This window comes from Saccostrea echinata, unplaced genomic scaffold, assembly GCF_033153115.1.
Source record: "Saccostrea echinata isolate AGI-Se365-2 ecotype Australia unplaced genomic scaffold, CSIRO_AGI_Sech_v1 ptg000020l, whole genome shotgun sequence".
NCBI classification, from domain to species: domain Eukaryota; kingdom Metazoa; phylum Mollusca; class Bivalvia; order Ostreida; family Ostreidae; genus Saccostrea; species Saccostrea echinata.
Window position 1 is genome coordinate 564,964 of NW_026889769.1, and position 20,821 is coordinate 585,784.

The 20,821-nt window shown below is 34.5% G+C and overlaps 1 protein-coding gene across 4 annotated transcripts in view; it reads left to right on the forward strand.

Annotated features, from left to right (window-relative positions):
• Window positions 1–1,165: 1,165 nt before the first annotated feature.
• The window catches only part of LOC133189889 (WASH complex subunit 2-like), a 32,575-nt gene continuing 12,919 nt past the window's right edge, over window positions 1,166–20,821 (forward strand). For 2 of the 4 annotated variants that reach the window (XM_061325296.1, XM_061325299.1), the window contains exons 1-17: window positions 1,166–1,294; window positions 2,806–2,901; window positions 3,258–3,350; window positions 3,576–3,647; window positions 6,334–6,573; window positions 7,718–7,808; window positions 8,043–8,131; window positions 12,051–12,110; window positions 13,314–13,412; window positions 14,803–14,935; window positions 15,059–15,130; window positions 15,404–15,510; window positions 15,614–15,692; window positions 17,380–17,451; window positions 19,656–19,820; window positions 20,128–20,255; window positions 20,469–20,561. In XM_061325296.1, coding sequence (XP_061181280.1) covers window positions 1,235–1,294; window positions 2,806–2,901; window positions 3,258–3,350; window positions 3,576–3,647; window positions 6,334–6,573; window positions 7,718–7,808; window positions 8,043–8,131; window positions 12,051–12,110; window positions 13,314–13,412; window positions 14,803–14,935; window positions 15,059–15,130; window positions 15,404–15,510; window positions 15,614–15,692; window positions 17,380–17,451; window positions 19,656–19,820; window positions 20,128–20,255; window positions 20,469–20,561 — 1,749 coding nt within the window. In that variant the 5' untranslated portion in view covers window positions 1,166–1,234. The remainder of the gene's footprint in view (window positions 1,295–2,805; window positions 2,902–3,257; window positions 3,351–3,575; window positions 3,648–6,333; window positions 6,574–7,717; window positions 7,809–8,042; window positions 8,132–12,050; window positions 12,111–13,313; window positions 13,413–14,802; window positions 14,936–15,058; window positions 15,131–15,403; window positions 15,511–15,613; window positions 15,693–17,379; window positions 17,452–19,655; window positions 19,821–20,127; window positions 20,256–20,468; window positions 20,562–20,821) is intronic. The other 2 variants (XM_061325297.1, XM_061325298.1) reach the window with 2 other exon arrangements.

Sequence of the window (20,821 nt, forward strand, 5' to 3'; positions counted from 1 at the left end):
TCCCCATCCCCGTGTTCCGTACCCCAAGGGTTCTTCGACTTTTTTAAAATATTTTTCTAGGACATATTCACAAAGTATTACAACTGAAAAATCGGAAATATAATCTAAAACAAGATGTGTTTGTGAAACACTGCATGATGCCCTTGTATGGAAACTTATAGCAAAGGTTACACTTCCTCAAATGCAAATTAAATATGCTTGTACCCAAAGTCAGGTCTTGTACCAAGGAATATACCTGTGAAATATGAAAGCCCCAGCAGCAATCATTGAAAAGATATGGAAAAGGTCAAAGTTTTTCAAAAGTAAGTCAAACATCAAGGTCAAAGTCAAATGGTCAAATTAATGGTGCCCAAGGATAGCCTTTTCACAAGAAATACACATGTGAAATATAAAAGCCCTAGCACCAACCATTTAAAAGATATGGCCAAGGTTAAAGTTGTTCAAAAGTACGTCAAACTCCAAAGTCACGGTCAAAGGGTCAAAGTTGTTGGTATCCAAAGGAAGGTCTTGTCACAAGGATTACACGTGTGAGGTATGAAAGCCCTAGAACCAACTGTTCAAAAGAAATGGTGAAGGTTTAAGTTTTCCAAAAGTAGGTCAAACTCCAAGGTCAAGGTGAAAGGGTCAAAGTTGTTGGTATCCAAAGGAAGGTCTTGTCTCAAGGATTACATGTGTGAAGTATGAAAGCCTTAGCACCAAAAGTTCAAAAGTTATGGCCAAGGTTAAAGTTTTTCAAAAGTAGGTCAAACTCCAAGGTCAAGGTCAAAGGGCTATAATTTTTGTTATCTAAAAGAAGGGCTTCTCACAAGCATGTGAAGAATGAAAGCCCTAGTGCCAACTGTTCAAAAGTTATGGCCAAGGTTAAAGTAGGTCAAACTCCAAGGTCAAGGTGAAAGGGTCAAAGTGGTTGGTATCCAAAGGAAGGTCTTATCACAAGGAATACACATGTGAAATATGAAAGCCATAGGTCCAACCAATCAAAAGTTATGAGCAATGTTAAAGTTTTCGCGGACAAACAGACAGCTAGACGGACGGACAGGCAAAAACTATATACCCCCGAATCTTCGATACGGGGGCATAACTAGCCTTTTATAAAAAATTCACACTCTCTGATACTAAAACTGTTCTCTTTTAGTATCAGAGAGTGTTCCCCCAAAATTATATTGATCCGCCTATCGAGGATGTTATAAAAAGAAAGCGGAAGTCAATATCATGTGACACCTACACATAAACAATGGCGGACGTAGAACCTCCCCCAGCAGATACATCGCAGACGACGTCGAATTCTGCCTCGGTAACAATTTCAAATTTAAAGTAAACGTAAAATTTATACACATATATGTATATTTAATTGAGCCAAGACAAAGTTCCTATACGATTTTTCTGTCCTTTAAATTATTCTAATCTTGAGCTTGGAAAACTCTGTATTTCGAATTTCCTCAAACTTGATGTGTCGTGTTAATAAGAATTACAAAACTTTTATTCCAGTTCAAACAAATGCTTGGCATTAAGTTTTCAAATATTGATATTCAGTTTAAGATGGTTTTTCATTTTAACTTCTAGCACGATATAAGCCAGAGACATATATATGTCTCTGTATAAGCATATAAACATTAACTATATTGTTTAGGTATTCTGTGAAGTGAGCTTAATCATGTTAATAGTTAAGTTAATTGTATGTATTTATCCAAGTTAACAAATTGAAACAATCGTTACAATGGTGGTTTATGTTGATCACTAAAGGCATGAGTCTCATAAAACATTTTCTCTTATGATGATGTCTATACTGTGTGATCTGACATCTGAATCATAACACATATTTCTATAAATTGGACATTTTATCTTTTAAATTTTGCTATGTTTAACTACACTAACTGGACAAAACTTCAAAATGGCAGTATTTTTTCTCATTAACAACTCATTTAAAACTACCCTCCAGATTTTAATATTGTTTGTCTTACCTTAATATTTGGTGAGCTGACCCTTCATATCCTCATTGTTGGAAATGTAGCATACAACTGGCTGATTTAATTTACAGGTAGATTCTGAAGAGAAAAAAATTGTTACTTCCTCTGTCAGCTGATCTTTGGAATTAGAATTAATAGTGAAAGCAAATTGCTGATCAAAAAGCAAGCTCTGTAGTCTAGCATGTAAGAACAGAGGAAATTCAGAAAAAAATCTGCAACATTCATATTTTGTCAGGCAAATTTTTGCATGACACCTTCCAGGAATTCTGAGAAATGAAAACCTATTTTTAGATTTCTGTAACAGGATTTAAATAGATGATATTGAGAGGTGCAGTTACTAGCTCTGTGTACTGCACTTAATTTAAATACCAATACTGAAAATTCTTATTAATTTCAGTTATTTAGTTAAAATAATTAATATAAATCAATTCGAGATGTTTTATCTATATAATAAAGGAGTTATTGAACTTACATTGGTGAATATTGGCACTCTTTGGCTGTACAAATGCACTCACAAGCTCGTGCATTTATACAGCCAACTCTTGCTAATATTCACCAATATAAGTCCAGTAACCCTATAATACATGTACGAATGTCATCATGCTGAAAGCTTTGGTGCATATGTATGCAAAATTTCCAAGCATAACATGCTTTCTTTAAATAGTGTAATGCAAAAATATCCACGACAAATTCTCAGCAACTCTAGCATTTTCAGTGACAAATACTTTTGTCCAATGACTTTAGTTGTTTACTTTCGGTGTTTTAATAGAACTGCAGAAACATCAGAAAGAATAAAACGAGATCAGAATACATTACTTGAAATATATGTTTTTCACAGATGGCTGCAGATGGGAACAAACCATGGGAGAGGCCATGGACTGTTGAGGAGATGAGAAAGGAGGCAACTAACTGGTCACTGTCTGGAGATGCAGGGGTAAATTTTTCCTTCTGTTTGACTGCATGTTTATATATACAAATTGATCAAAAGAATTTGCTCAAATTGTGTGACTGATAAAAGAATTAAGTGTCTGTTAGTTAACATCATATTACACATTAATGACTGCAATTATGAATTAGTAGAATATTGTGATGACACAAATGCATTCATTCCAAAAACATATGCATGAAACATATTTTCAAAGCTTTAGAGGGAGTTTCACCATATTTGAAGTAATTATTGATTTTAGATAAATGTATATATGCTATACATGTTTTTGATTTTTGAGTTGTTTTTTTTTTTTTGTATCTAAAGAATTTAGACATTGAATACATGTAGTATTTTCTTTGCAGTTGTTGCTGTATTTAAAAGATTTTTCACAGAAGATGATTTCACGTGTACATGAAATTGAAAAAGAAGTAGATGGATTGATGCATGATTCTAAGGTCAGAAAAGTATTGTGGCAGTCAGACAGGTTTGATCAACGGTGACCAGATAGCTTTGTTGGTAGAGCACCCGTCTAGAGATCTGGCAGCCATTGTTCAAATCCTGGTCTGGTCTATTGCATTTTCCCTTTCCAGTTACAATATCATGCATTCTTGTTTCAATGTAATGAAGATGTTGTTTGTTTAGGTAACTAAAATGATTAAATTTATAATGTTTTGTTTCAGATGACTGGTGTAAGAGCTAACAATGTCTTCAATGACTTCATTATGCTGGCAAACACCCAGTTTGTAGAAAATGTAAGGCCTTCTTTGTTAGTAATTTTAAGATCTATCAGTTGCCAACTACTATTAATTATTAGGTTTGTCATTGGCTGTCTAGAGAAACATATCGGCATAGATGGAGAAGCTGAGCCGAGCTGTCTATGAAATTGATCAACCTGATATATTTCTATAGACATGCAGTAACTCAGTAACAAACCTAATAAGTGATTTATTTTCTCAAGGATCATAGTGTGAGAGACAAACACAAGACAACTAAGCCAGATGTAATGTTTACCAATGAAGGGAGGGGGGACAAAATTGACTAGCAAGGGAAAAATTTTAATTGTCAAAACTCGAGAGGGGGTAGATCTTCCTCTAAATTTTTGGCAATTCTTTAATCCAATAGGATGGCACACTTTGCATCTCGCTGCAACAAAATTGTGTTTGTATGAGGAATTTGAACACTGTAGAAGTACTTTTTTCCACGTGGTATTAATTTACGCTATTGTACACTGTCACAAATTTTCCGCGGAAATTTGTCCCAGCGTACTGAAAGTACATGTAAGGTATTTAGTTGCAATCTAAGAAATCCGCTTAATTTTCTACCCGCTATTGAAAAGAAATTTTGATTCCAGGGGATTTTGACCCCATGGAAAAAAGTATGTTTACAGTATTATAGAATATACACCAAAAGACTATCCTTAATAAAAACAGTGGGAACCTCCACCCCATCCCACCTCATCCCACTCCAAAACCCCTTGTACAAAAAACCAGCAAGAAGTAATGATTAAGATGATTGAATGCAACATATTTCAATTCTGTTGAGAGTTCCAACATCTGGACTATAGAGTTTCATCCAATTTCACACTGTGAAACCTATCGAAATTATCCATCTCACCTTTTACCATTAAGTAATCATAGAAAATTTTGAGACACCTTAGTTTACTTTCAGTACTTATTCTTTAAGTATTTTACCCTCGATATCTCAAATTCTTGGATACCTCAAAGTATTTTCTCGGTCCCATCGAGTTCGAGATAACGAGGTTTTACTGTATCTGGAACAATGATGTGTGGAATACCAGGAATATGTGGAAGTGTGTCAGTAAACCTTGTCTTATTTTTTTTATTGAGGCTCATCGCTATCAGCGATGTGGCCTCATTGCTGACAACCCCCACTCTTTCTTTCAATTACTGCGGTGACAAAGGACTCCACAATATTGATTCTAAATACGCTATTGAAAATAGTGCAAATGTATATTGACAAGTTGGTGATATTCATTGTCTTTTTTAAAATATTAAATAACATAAAATCTCACATGTATACGTTGTTTACACTTTGAAAGCAACAAAGATAAAAAAAGAAAAAAAAGAAATAAAACCCAAGAAAGAGAGAAAACAACAACAAACAAACATGTGCGCTACGCGGAGTAAGATCTATTTGCATAACAACAGCTTGTACTATAAATTATTAGGCCTTGTAAGCCGACATTGCTTGTATGAATATCTTAGAAAAATGTACAATAATTTTATTTGATAAAGCATCACTAACAATAGGAATGGGATGGTTGTTTTTATAGAAATAGAAGGAATATCATTATTTTTTCAATTGATGAAAAGAATAGTAAGATGTCCAACTGAATAAATTTTTTGCAACAAGCGCCACCTTTCGGGAAAAAAATTCCACGTGTGACATGAAACGGTGAAATGATCGGTTTTTGGTGAAATGTTGGTTGAATATCATGATATGACTGATTAAAAAACTGCAATGACTGTGAATTTCACCTTATAAACTTAGACTTTTAGAGTTCAATACTTACCACCAAGGTTTTATAGCTAATTTTATCGAAAATATCGGAAATCGGTCGAAATATAAGGGGTTTAATAGTATACCGTATACCACGCCCAATTGCTTTTTACAGTCCCGTGTTATCTATATGAACATTTCATGAATCACTATGGTTTATGTACTCATAGTATTATGCCATTTTGATTGAGAAAACTAGTCTAAGACAAAGTATTGATATTTAAAAAAGTGCACATAAGGAAAGAAAAAAATTCAGATATGAAATTATAGAATTACTCAATAATCAATCATTTCTAAATTCTCATTCATTATTTCATCTTCCTACTGTGATAATAATCAAAGAATAAAAATTAAAAAAAAAAATAAAAATTTAATTGATATGAATTACAGATTAATTTTAATATCAATGAATTATAATTGATATATCAGATATATTTAAAGAAATGTTTGTTTGCCCTCTCCCGACCGACTGGTTAAAAATGCCATGACTCAAAACTTTTTTTAACCTCAAAGAAACAATATTTTTATTTTTATTTTCATTCCAGATTTTTTCATTCCCTCAACATGTATGATGAATTTTTCTGAGAAAAAAAAAAGAATTGAGTTTTCTACCTTCAGTGCGATGCGCCTCTCAGGCCTTCAGGCCTTTGATTCAACTTTTCTTTTCGATATCTCAAATGAGGAGATATCTGGAAGTTTTTTGATAGTCCCGCTGTGTTTAGGATATTGAGAATAAACTGTTATATATGTACCATTGGAACAATCAGTCAAGCTTGGTGCCTATAGCATAAACATACTGTGCAAAGATTTCTGTGTGCACCATGAATTGAAATTAAATATACATGTATGTTAAAATGCATTTTTTAAAATTGTTTAAGTCTTCCATTTTTAAGAATTTTTTTTTTTCTGGAAACATAGAGAGTTTATGATGAAGATGTCAGTCAAGAGGAAACAGCAAAAGCTGGGGAAGGAAATGATGAGAAAGAGAAGACAAAAGAACAACGGGAGTCAGAATTGATTCCCAAGGTCAAGGAGGCCCTGGAACTCGGAATCAATGTCATTGACCAGGCCTTTGAACAGTTGGACAGTCATGTGGCAGATTCTGACTCAGAGGAGGAGGAGACCGGATACAGAGCTGACCCTCTACTGGAAGCTAAGGTATGCAGTATCAGAGTGCCTTATTGTAGAATCTTTTATTTGTCATTTTCATGGAGTGCTAAAAATTACAGGTTCATAGTGACAGAATTTCATGGTCATACTTCATGTTATAAATGACACCACCTTTATTTTGATATTTGCATAGGTTTTAAATTCAAGGGGAAAGGGGTATCCATGAGATCCAGGAGTGTTGTATCTCCACAAAATATAATGATTCTGTAGTACTCTACTGTAGGCTTTAATTATCAAATGTATACTTGTCTGATTGAACAAATACCAGTACATAAATAGTTCACCTGCTAGAACTGTGATCATTTTATTTCCCATAGACAACCTGAAAACCATTAGTGTCTATTCCTGGATGTCATTCTGAACTGAAATGTTTTTCAGATTCATCACCCATATCCATCTGGCTGTCTTGTGTCAATATCAAAACTATACATACATGTAGGAAAACTAAGTTTTGCTCAGAGTTTTAACATAACTTTTGGTGACTCTTAAATTGATGTTTTAAATCAATTTTTTTCACAATTGGTAGTAGTTCTTACTGGAATATCTTTCAGAACCTTTGCTGAGCCAATTGATCTTAGACATTGCAAATTTTGTTTTTGACTTGTTTATAATTCAAGAGTTTGTTTTTTTATTCCTTTACCTTTTTTCAATTTATATATTAGACACATTGTTCACAACTGGATGATTTTTTTTTAATAGAATACAAATGAGGCTCATCATAGACACAGCTAAAGAGCTAATCAGGGTGACACTGGATCAATAGATTGTAAACTGTACATCAAAAATACAATTCTTTATTAAATTTTCTAAGTCAAATTAGCTCTAAATGTCTATAGTATGACTTTACAATTCATAAGTTCAATTCACCACTGGAAGACCTTGCTTAGCAAGTTCTGTTTTCCCCTGACAACTCATTATTTTAGTCATTTTGCAAGGACTCCGTGGTTATGCTTAGATTTTTTTTATATATGATACTTGGATGCAAAATGAGGAAGAGAAAATGTGTCAATTTCTTGCCACAATACTTGAACATCCTAGTAATTTATTATGTGTGTAGCAACTACATGTAGTAACAATTGTTATAGATCTCTGGGTCAGTGTATTTGATTCATTTACCTCCCTTTTTTTGCAGGATCCATATATTAACCGATTACTTCCCTTAATGATTGGAACACCCAAATTTATGGAGGATGATTCTGTTGGCTTGGCTGAGGAGGAATCAGGTACATCTGTACTTAATCTGTTTTTACTTTTAAACTAGTAAGATCAAGATTTTACATTAAAAGCCCATTTTTTTACTTTGATCATAGATTAATTCTTGTTATATTTTTGCATGTGAATAAATTTTTGTTTCATGCTGCGTCTGAGTAACACACTGAGCTTTCTCTGAGGTAATTATTACTAGTACTTGTTGTATGATATAGTCCTTCAGCATATGTTTTTGTCTTTGTTTGTAGAAGAAGAGGAGAGTGACCATGGCAGCCTAAGTGAGAGTGAATCTGAGAAAGAGGAGGAGGAAGAGGAGAAGACAGAGTCCTCAGAGGAGGTGAGGAAGTCTGCATATATGTACTGTCTTTTGTTAAAATAGATTTTAAAGGGGTAGAGCATAACTGGGGCTCTACACAGAAGCGTTTAATTTTTAGGTCATCTGAGGCAGTCAGGTGACCTATTCTATCTGTTTTCGTCCATTGACATGCGCCGATAATAAATTTTTGAACATTTTCAGCCTCTTCTCTTGATCAGCTAAACAGTTCTAACCAGTTTGGGTATATAGCACCTATTGGTAAAGGGGAAACAAAAACGTGAAATTCATGGTCTCTGCCTCCCTAGGGCCTGAGGGGTGGGGTCAAAACAATCGAAATTAATGCAATCTTCAAAAATCCTCTTTACTCTTGAACATGAAGCAATCATACTGATAACATAATGATAACAAGCATTCTGAGAGTATTGCATTAGCAATACTAATCCCCTACCGGCAAGTGTAATCTGGTTCCCGTTAAAAATTGAAAATGCCATAATTTCGTCAAAAATCAGTGAAGTGGAATGAAATGCAAACTTGATCTATAACTCATCAAGGTAAAGTCACATACCAAAAATTAGCTCAATATCTGCAAGCGTTTAGAAGACAATTGTGGAAAACCCTGAAAAATTGAAAAGGTCATAATTCCATTAGAAATCATTGAAGCAGAACGAAATGCAAACTTGATCTGTAACTCATCAAGATACACTCACATACCAAAAATCAGCCTAACATCTGCAAGCGTTTAGAAAAAAGTGCAGAAAACCAAGTGGGACAGACTGACAGACAGACAGAGGGACAGACAGACAGATGGACAGACAGACTCAGAGGAAACCTATAGTCCCCTCCGGTTTCACCAGTAGGGGACTAATAAGCAAAGAGTCCTTTACCAAAATTGTCATCTGGGTCAGGGGTTCTAGGTGGGGCTCTTTTGACTCTATGGTGAAAATGCATGAATTCATTAAAAATCTTCTTTTCTTCTCTAGTATAGTGTACACAGGAAAATTTTGGCCACCGTTTTATTTTCGCTCCTTTCGCCCTACTCACAGGTGGGTGAATATAATACGAGGCGAATTCAAAGAACACAGTATAATTTCTTAAACAGAACTGTGACTGAGCGAATTTAAAATGGGGCAAAATTGCTTGAGTGAAAATAACACGGGGCGAAAATAACCCTGTATAAAGTATTAAGCAGACATACAAAGTGCATGGTTATGATGAGCAAGGGTACTTCTTCAAAAATTATGAAATTTATGGCCCCAGGGTCAGAGATTTTGGTGATAGGGTGGGGCTCTATTGATCGCTTATTGAAATCTCAAAAATTCTTTATAACTCTTCTTCTTTGTGCTTGTATATTTAGCAAAGTAATAAGTACATGATTATAGTGAGCAAGGGTGCCTCTTCCACAATCCCTGAGTCGGGGCTTCCTGTGTAGAGCAAGGATCTATTGATCATATAGAGTGATCTTTACTCTAGTTTGAGAGAAGTTATTCCCCTTTGCGGGTGCCCTATAGTAATCACTCTGTCTGTCTGTCCGTCTGTCTGTCATTCTTCTGTCCACAAATTTTCTGTTTTTTTCTAATAACTCTTTTTGTAGTTGACCAATTAAGTTCAAATTTGGTATGTTGGTTGAAGAGGCAGTAAGACATATTTTGATGCTAAGTTTGGTCCTCTATGTCATCCAGTTTGGAGCTTGGGTGGTGGGGTAGATTCCTTAATTTTACATTAGAATGAATGCCAGGGCAAAGAGAGATAACTGCTGAGAATGTTCCAATTGTAAACTATGAAAGCTGCAACTAGTCCCATGGGATTAATTAACTTTCCTCTTGAAGAAAATCCAAAGCATTATCTGTTTCTGTCAAATTGAGATTAATTAACACCTCTGTCTGCAAATGAAGTTTGTTTTGAAGTTAAGGTCAATTCTGAATGATGTTTACATTCTCTGAAATGTGGATTTAAATAATGTTCATACTTTATATTGGTAAAATATACAATGAGTTATGATTTTATTGAATTCTAAAAACAAGATATACATCAAGATATGTTTTTTTTTTTAATTTTTTTGTTTTTATTTATTTTATTTATTTATTCATTTTTTTTTTTGGGCTGCCGTATGTAAATTCAAGAATACTATTAATTTTAACGGGTAGTCCAATAATAAACTCATTCTATCATTACTGAAAGAGTTCTTATTGTAAACTTGGAAGAAAAGGATAAGAGAGCAGTACAATGAATCCCTTGGGATTAATTATCTTGTCTTGGGCAGAAAATTTTCCAGGCTTATCTTTATTTGTCACTTTAAGATAAATGAACCTTTGTCTGCAACTGATGTTTGTTTTGAAGTTAAGGTCAAGCCTGGGTGATATTTGAAAACACATGCTTCATTCTTGTTTGAATATACATTTAATTGAGTTATTATAGAATGATGTTTTTTACTGCCTTATGTAAATACAGGGAAACTCTTTACAGGTTGTTGGATATTTAGGAATTATCTTGAAATTTTATAAATACAGTTGTTATTGCATATTCTTCTTCATATATTTTTAAATTTTTGTAATCAATTAAAATTCTCATTCTGTAAGCTGCACTCTTATATTTCTACCCCTCAGTGGGGCCCTTGCTGACTGGTCAGTTTTCTAGTTCATATATGTTAATAAAATGTAATTGGTAGGTCACTTAAATAAAAGAATTATTCAAGTATTTTCAATGTATAATATTTAAAGTACTTTTATTGTTTGGTCAGATACTAGTAAATAATAATTTAAATATTAAAAAAACATTAAACAAAACACCTTGTATTGAATACTGAAAATATCATTTAAGGACCAGGATAGGCAAAGGCTAGACAATCATTCTGAATTTCTCTGTTTTGGCTAATTGGTGGTATAGTGACAAATGGGAGTATAGTAATAGCACTGACATATACACATCATTTTTATAAGTACAGTTGAACTTCGGTGTCTCGAACACAGATATCTCGAATTCCATGGATATATCGAAGTCATTTTGAAGTCCCAACTGTTTATTCTTTAAGTATTTTACCCTGGATATCTCGAATCCTCAGTTATCTCGAAGTATTTTCTTGGTCCCTTCAAGTTCGAGATAATGAGCTTTGACTGTAGATGTACTTCAGGGTTATTGCAGATTACCATACTAATTATTAGTCCCCTACCGGTGAAACCGGAGGGGACTACAGGTTTCTTCTGAGTCTGTCCATCCGTCTGTCTGTCTGTCTGTCCCTCTGTCTGTCTGTCAGTCTGTCCCACTTGGTTTTCTGCACTATTTCCTAAGGGCTTGCAGATATTGAGCTGAATTTTAGTATGTTAGTGTATCTTGATGAGATACAGATCAAGTTTGCATTTCGTTCCGATTCATTGATTTTTGACGGAATTACGACCTCTTCAATTTTTAAGGGTTTTCCACAATTGTCTTCTAAACGCTTGCAGATATTGAGCTGATTTTTGGTATGTGACTTTACCTTGATGAGTTATTGATCAAGTTTGCATTTCGTTCTGCTTCATTGATTTTTGACGAAATTATGGCATTTTCAATTTTTACAGGAACCAGATTACACTTGCTGGTAGGGGACTAGTATTGCTAATGCAATACTCTCAGAATGCTTGTTATACATGTATAATTATTGAATTGCCATTATATGGATCCTTTACAGGCTTGTATTATACTCAGATGACCCTTAAGGCCTTTGGGTATTTTGTTTTATTTACATTTTTTGCTGCAAAAACTTGCAATATTTGAAATCATTTTTTTTTAAGATATGATGTTGCTGGAAATGAGTTTGCCTTGAATTATTCGCTGTAGTCAAAATTTTTGTAGAAAAAATTAAACACCATGGACAAAAAGAAATTAAGTTTGCTATAAATTCACAGTGATTTGTTGACATACTGTAGTTGTCTGCTGTTAACACTGTGTCTGATGTAATTTTTAGTCCTCAGAGAGTGGGGAAGAATCTAGTTCAGAAAAACCTGTCAAAAATCAGTACTCTCAGGTTGGTAATTTTAAAACCTCGAGCTCCTTCCAACCTGTGAAATCTCTTATGGTAAAGCTACACCTCCCCCACCCAGCATTTTGTCAAAGCCTAACATTATCTTTTGAATAAAGACATTAATCAACCACACATAATTTTCACCTAAACCTTTACTATCAATTTGATTGCCTGTCATAAAACTGCCTTTGTATTGCACAAGTCTTATAAACAGGATATTTAGTTGAAAAACTTTCAACTTGAAAGAAAATCACAATCTTTCTACAGTTGCTTCAATATGCTTTCACATCTTTTTTGTCACTCTCATACATTTGTATTGTTTTGCACTAACAAAGCACCTTTTCATAAAGAATATTACAATTCTTTTACTTCCCAAATAATGTGTAAGCATGAGAGCCTTTGTTTTATATTCAAAGGAAACAGAGTACATCTTTAACTATGCTGGAGTTTTCTGCATGTTAGATTGGTGATATCAATTAACCTATTTTATGGTATGATAATTTGATCCATGTCAAATTCACCTGACTCCAGTTTCAATTCACACTATTCAAAAACAAAATCATTCTCACAATGTGTTAAGCATATTTGAAGAGATTCTAAATCTCTTGAGTTCCCTGGTCTGCCCCTCCCTTGTATGTAACAGTTCTTGACATACTTGTTTTAAGTAATAAGTTCCAGGCAATTATTTTTAAGTGCATATCATCTTAAGGATAAGTAGTACTAAGAAAAAAATAGCAAAGGGAAAATTGTCATTGTAAGTTAATAATAAAAGAAGAAAAACAGAAATGTCAAGAATTAGACCTTTCATTTGGTTTCTTTTTAGCTTTATTTGTCTTTAGATGAGGAAAAACACATTCAATCATTGTAAATATTTAAAGCCAAGTTCTGGAGCTGAACATGAAGAAAATGACTTGAAAGATTTTTTTTATAAACAACCAGCTATCATTAAAATTTGTTTAAAAATTTAGATTTGCAAAGATTTGAAAAAAAAGTGTAAAGTATTTAATAAATAAATTAACTACTGGTAATTGTGATATGGTAGAGATATACTATCATGGCACTGTATCATTTTACAAAGTTATGAATTTTCAAATCATACTCTTTTGCCTATTTCCTGATTTGATTAAAGGTGTGTCAATAGAGGTGACTGTGTATTTGATGATAACATTAGTTGGTACATCAGAGATTTGGTATCTTTTCTTATAGGAGTCTGAGTCAGAAGGCAGTGATTTGTTTGGGGAGGAGGATGAAAAGGAAAGTGTGTCAGGATCTGATGAGGAGGAAGAAGAGGAACCTACCCCAAAAGTAAGTAAGGAGATCCATAGGTCAAAGGTTGTAGTGAAGGGCAATCCTCAGTCAAAATAGGGAAGGTGGAGACAAAAGTAAGTAAGGAGATCCATAGGTCAAAGGTTGTAGTGAAGGGCAATCCTCAGTCAAAATAGGGAAGATGGAGACAGAAGTAAGTAAGGAGATCCATAGGTCAAAGGTTGTAGTGAAGGGCAATCCTCAGTCAAAATAGGGAAGGTGGAGACAAAAGTAAGTAAGGAGATCCATAGGTCAAAGGTTGTAGTGAAGGGCAATCCTCAGTCAAAATAGGGAAGATGGAGACAGAAGTAAGTAAGGAGATCCATTGGTCAAAGGTTGTAGTGAAGGGCAATCCTCAGTCAAAATAGAGAAGGTGGAGACAAAAATCAATTTATTAGGAGATCCATAGATCAAAGGTTGTGGACTTAGTGAAAGGCAATCCTAAGTCAAAATAAGCAAGATGGAGACAAAAGTTAGGGGACTTAAAATTCAGAGAGGAATATCAAGTTTATTTGGTGGTGAAAGTCAGTGGAAGTGTTATTCAAAGATACATACTCTGTATGTTTGGAGGTGTGTAAAGGACAGTTTCTGCACTCAGTGATGCAAGTTATTGGCTCATTGATGTAAGTTAATGGCTCAATGATATAAGTTAATGCATATAATGATCTAAGTTAAGTTAATGACTTATCAATGGACTCAGTGACATAAGTTAATGAACTCACTGGTGTAAGTTAATGGATTCAGTGATGTAAGTTAATGAACTCAGTGATGTAAGTTAATGGACTTTATGGTCAACACAGTGACATTGAACTTGTGATTTTATATGGAATATGCTTCTGATATGTTTTATTTTACACACAAATTAGGGATATATCAGCTTTTGTGAAGAAACTTGTACATGTAGAAAATATAATTGGTTTTGAGAATGCACATACCAGTATGTTTCTTTTTAAGTAATATACAAGGAAAACAATCTTCTAAAAGGAAGAATTACATACCAGTACTAAGTAACTAGTGGACTAATATAGACTAAAATAAATAACAACTGTCATATCTTTGCATTATATGAGGAAGAATCACTTTCAATGTACTTATTGTTGAAGTCTTTCATGTATTTGGTTTGAATAAATACATGTCATTTAATGAAAAATTGTGATAAGAGATTTGTTTATATGAGATAAGAGGTTTAATTTAGATGTCATATTATATACATGTATACTTAAGACAAATTTATTATGTTTTTCTTTTTTTTTTCAAGATAGTTTAGGAGATAAATTTATGGTTACATGTAGGATTTTTAGTGGAGTTTACATCTTAGGATTATGAATTTTAGGAGATACAAAGTCCTTTAGAAATTCCTTATACAGTTGTATCTTTTCAACATTTACAGAAACCCTCAGCACCTATGGATTTTGCTTCAGAATTAGCCAAAAAATTAGGGGCTCCTGGCTCAACACCAGCACAAGAGAGTGACGAGGAAGGAGAACCAGTAAAGGAGAGCAAAGAAACCAAACCAAAAGGTGGTCATTTTCCTGGGTATTACTATTTATAAATCCATTTGTTGTTGATAAATGTATATTTAGATAGTGTTCATTTGTCAGCTTTGTAAAAAGTGATTTAATGTTTACTGTCTGTTGTATTAACAGAAAAGAAAAAGCGAGAAAAGAAAGAATCAACAAGTAGTTCTAAAACAAAATCTAAAAAGAAGGGAAAAATTGGTGAGTATTTTTGTAAAATATTTATCTAAGGAATTAGTGTCTATATTTGGTGTCCATAAGTCATTGAACATAGAACACACACGATAATTCACATTAGTGGCAAAGCAACTAATACAAAAATTATAAAAGTCATACCCCCATGTTATTTTTTCATAACCACAGAAAAGAAAATGTTCAAGACATAAAGAAAACATAATTCAATATGTAATCCTGATATAATTATAAAGTATGGAATAGTAAACCTAGATATTTTAAAAATGAACATGGTTGTAGAAGAGGAGCCATTCCCTGCAGAAGAAGAAGATGATTCTCCATTTGGAAACAAAGGGGGACTTTTCTCGGGGACCAGTAAAGGGCTTTTTGATGACAGTGAGGAGGAGGTAAAGTATCCTCATTAAGTTTTTTATCTTAATTAATAAAGCACAAAATACATGTACTTGTTCTAATCAGAACAAGTGATTTCATAATTGTTTTTCTCTTCAGGGAGATTTGTTTACACAAAGTGTTTCTGAGAAAAAGACATCCAAGAAAACCATAGAATCAGACAAGGAGGAAGAAGAAGGTAGATAAACATATGACTAAATAAACCCTCTTAACACGTGCTTTATATGAAGTGTTATCTTTTTCAAAATATCAATGGTGACTTTCACATTATGCTCAGTTTTTAGCTCACCTGAGCCGAAGGCTCAAATGAGCTTTTCTGATCAAAATTTGTCTGTTGTCTGTCGTCGTCTGCGTCGTTGTTGTCGTAAACTTTTCACATTTTCATCTTCTTCTCCAGAACTACTGGGCCAATTTCAATCAAACTTGGCACAAAGTATCCTTGGGTGAAGGGGTTTCAAGTTTGTTCAAATGAAGGGCCACGCCCTCCTCCAAGGGGAGATAATTACGAAATAGCAAAAAATTAATGGCATTATTGAAAAATCTTCTTCTCAAGAACCAGTGGGCCAGGAAAGATGAAACTCATGTGGAATTATTGTCAGGTAGTGTAGATTCAAGTTTGTTCAAATCATGACCCCTGGGGATAGGGTGGGGCCACAATGGACGATCAAAGTTTTACATAGGAATATATAGGAAAAATCTTCAAAAATCTTCTTCTCAAGAACAGCAAAGCTATGATTGGTCATATTTATTTGGAAGCATCCTCAGGTGGTGCAGATTCAAGTTTGTACAAATCATGACCCCCGGGGGTAGGGTGGGGCCACATTGGACGATCAAAGTTTTGCATAGGAATATATAGGAAAAATCTTCTTCTCAAGAACAGCAAAGCTATTATTGGTCATATTTATGTGGAAGCATCCTCAGGTGGTATAGATTCAAGTTTGTTCAAATCATGACCCCCAGGGGTAGGGTGGGGCCAAAATGGACGATCAATGTTTAACATAGGTGTACATAGGAAAAATCTTCAAAAATCTTCTTCTCAAGAACAGCAAAGCTATGATTGGTCACATTTATGTGGAAGCATCCTCAGGTGGTGTAGATTCAAATTAGTTCAAATTATGACCCCCGGGGGTAGGGTGGGGCCACAATGGACGATCAAAGTTTTACATAGGAATATATAGGAAAAATCTTCAAAAATCTTCTTCTCAAGAACAGCAAAGCTATTATTGGTCATATTTATGTGGAAGCATCCTCAGGTGGTGTAGATTCAAGTTTGTTCAAATCATGACCCCCGGGGGTAGGGTGGGGCAACAATGTATGATCAAAGTTTTGCATAGGAATATATAGGAAAAATCTTTAAAAATCTCAAGAACAGCAAAGCCACAGTTTGTCATATTTATACGGAAGCATCCTCAGATAGTGTAGATTCAAGTTTGTTCAAATCATGACCCCCCCCCCCCCTCCCTTTTTAGGGGTAGGTTGGGACCACTTATGCATTTATGCTTTTCAATACTAAACTGATTTTTCCTTTTTTCCTAGCCACAGTGCTCAGGTGAGCGATCTGGCCCTTGGGCCTCTTGTTAAATTTGCATTGATTGTAAAACTATGTAGTATTAAAGTAATTTTTGCAATCATCAGTGGAATTCTTTTCTTGATATTTCAATGTCATAACTTTACAAACTTGGTGCATGTGTAACCTTAAAGGCTTTAGAGTTTTAAAAATATGTGGAAAATGCCTGTCATAAAATATTGTACATGAATATGTGTTTGGAATAACATCATTTTATGCTTAAGCAAAAAACGATATCAAACGTTACATTGCAGAACTAGATTTGCCAGAAAATGTTTGAATCTCGTTATTTATGTAGAAAAACCCAAGGAAAGAAAGAAATCCACCAGCAGTAAGAAGCCTAAAGGAGGAGTTCCTATGTTTGGAGAGGGTAAAAAATCAAAGTTATTTATTTTTTAGCTCACCTGAGCTGAAAGCTCAAGTGAGCTTTTCTGATCACCCGTTGTCCGTCCGTCCATCCGTCCGTCTGTAAACTTTTCACATTTTCATCTTCTTCTCAAGAACCACTGGACCAATTTTAACCAAACTTGGTACAAAGCATCCTTGGGTGAAGGGGAGTTTAAATTGTTAAAATGAAGGGCTAAGCCCCCTTCAAAGGGGAGATAATCAAGAAAAGACAAAAATTGGGTGGGGTCTTTAAAAAATCTTCTTCTCAAGAACCACTGGGCCAGAAAAGCTGAAACTTATGTGGAAGCATCCTGGGGTATTGTAGATTCTAAATTGTTCATATCATGACCCAAAGGGGGTAGGGCGGGGCCACAATAGGAAATCCAAGTTTTACATTGAAATATATAGGAAAAATCTTTAAAAATCTTCTTCTCAAGAACCAATGGGCCAGAAAAGCTGAAACTTATGTGGAAGCATCCTGGGGTAGTGTAGATTCTAAATTGTTCATATCATGACCCCCAGGGAATCCAAGTTATACATTGAAATATGTAGAAAATATTTTTATAAATCTTCTTCTCAAAAACCACTGGGCCAGAAAAGCTGAAACTTATATGGAAACAGCCTGGGGTAGTGTAGATTCTAAATTGTTCAAATCATCACCCCCGGGGGTAGGGCGGGGCCACAATAGGGAATCCAAGTTATACATTGAAATATGTAGAAAATATCTTTAAAAATCTTCTTCTCAAGAACCACTGGGCCAGAAAAGCTGAAACTTATGTGGAAGCATCCTGGGATAGTCTAGATTCTAAATTGTTCAAATCATCACCCCGGGGGAAGGGTGGGACCACAATAGAGAAACCAAGTTTTACATTGAAATATATAGGAAAAATCTTTAAAAATCTTCTTCTCAGAATAACAGGGCCAGAAAAGCTGAAACTTATGTGGAAGCATCCTGGGATAGTCTAGATTCTAAATTGTTCAAATCATCACCCCGGGGGAAGGGTGGGGCCACAATAGAGAAACCAAGTTTTACATTGAAATATGTAGAAAATATCTTTAAAAATCTTCTTCTCAGAATAACAGGGCCAGAAAAGCTGAAACTTATGTGGAAGCATCCTGGGATAGTCTAGATTCTAAATTGTTCAAATCATCACCCCGGGGGAAGGGTGGGGCCACAATAGAGAAACCAAGTTTTACATTGAAATATGTAGAAAATATCTTTAAAAATCTTCTTCTCAGAATAACAGGGCCAGAAAAGCTGAAACTTATGTGGAAGCATCCTGGGGTAGTGTAGATTCTAAATTGTTCAAATCTTGACCGCCGGGGTAGGGCGGGGCCACAATAGGGAATCCAAGGTTTACATTGAAATATATAGGAAAAATCTTCTTCTCAGGAACCACTGGGCCAGAAAAGCTGAAACTTATGTGGAAGCATTCTGGGGTAGTGTAGATTTTAAATTGTTCATATCATGACCCCAAGGGGGGGGGGGGGGGTAGAACGGGGCCACAATAGGTATTACAAGGTAGGAAATTAGGTGAAGAACAGCAGGGCCAAAGTTACTCAGGTGAGCGTTGTGGCCCATGGGCCTCTTGTTATTTTAAGACAGACTTAAAATATATAGGGAAGAACATTTTAAGATGATGATCAATTTATCATGAAATTTAAGGACATATGCAACATAGATTGAACTTTATTGTCTTTTTCCCTGGAGTTGAAGAGTTCCAATACTTAAAGGAACTGTGTGCTACATTTTAATGTCTATATATGCTGTTGTACACTTCTTCTATAACAAGTTTGGATAACAAAACATCTAGAGTAGATGTTTAGTAATTTTTGTATATTTTTCTTTGAATTATACAAGAATTTTCATCAATTGATATCTTTTCAAAACCCCTGGTAATATACATGCTGATTTTTTGTCAACAAACATCTGATGGCACTATAATCTTAAATTAAGATGTCTTGAAAAATTATCAGTAGGTAAGGTATGTTGCGTATGTCCTTAAAGATAAAGTAGGGTTCTTCTAAATGGAGTGGATTTGGATGTTAAATTAAACATGTTGGAGTTTGAACAGAAACGTAGAATTCCAATTTATAATGCAGAGTCGTATATATTATATTTGCAAGAATGAAGCAATACATAAGGAAGCAATTCCTGCAAATATTGAGGTTCTTTTTTACTTGAAGATGATGAAGATGATATGTTCAATGAAAAGAAAACAACAGAGAAAAAGAAGCCTTCATCTGTAGCCCCTTCAGGAGAAGGAGGTCTGTTTGACAATGAAGATGAAGATGATGACCTGTTTTCTTCAGCTGCTCCGAAAGCAACAACAGAAAAACCCAAGAAAAAAGGTAGGGAAAATGTGCAAACTAAGAAAAATATTTATACTGAAGTTATGGATAATATACATGTACATTTGATATGTTGTAGAGAGGATATATAAAATGATTCTGCCAATAGGACTGTTTGTTAATACTCATGCTGTAAGCTGCCCAGGGATATAAATTGCATACTTAGTATTCTGCGTAATTACATGTATGTTCATATGAATGCTGAGCTTCTGTGGAAATTATACATGTAGAAACAGTGTACTCACATAATACATATATGTATTACTATGCAAGAAATACTCAGTATGAGAACTTCATTTCCCTGTAGAAATTGTTGGAGGTGGAGGCCTGTTTGATGAAGAGGAGGAGGAGGAAGATTTATTCTCTGAAAACAAGAAGGAGGAACCAAAGAAAGAGGATACAGCCCCTCCAGTCAAACAGGAAAACAAAAAGAAAGTAAGCATTCAGTTAATGATTTACATGATTGCTGGTTCAGATCAGGTGATTTTTTTCTTTAAGAAACAATCTTTTGAGAATTGCTGTGAAAACCAAATTATCAAATAAATAAATAAATTTGTATCAATTTCCTGCCAAAAAAGAAAATGTATTTAATATTTTTTTAACTGGTGCATCTTTGGTAAATGACAGTATGTGGTTGCATTTTGTCAGCTTCCTCCAGGAGCTGTTCCTATGTTTGGTGGAGGTGGAGGAAATCCACTGGCTGCTGCCATCAAGAAACAAAGAAAACAAGAATCTGATGAGGTTAGTAAAGCAAATTTGACATAAAAATAAAATGTTATGTTGTTTGAAAAATTGTGGAAGGATGTGGTTGGAATTTTTTTTCCATCTGAGATTAATTTCCACTATGTCTGCGATCACAATTTTTCCACAGAAATTTGTCACTGACAATTCAAGAAATCTGCATAATTTTATACTCACAGATTGAACAGAAATTGAGATTTCGCAGAATTGTGACCCCATGGAAAAATGTACATTTACAATATTCCTTGTACATCTGTAGA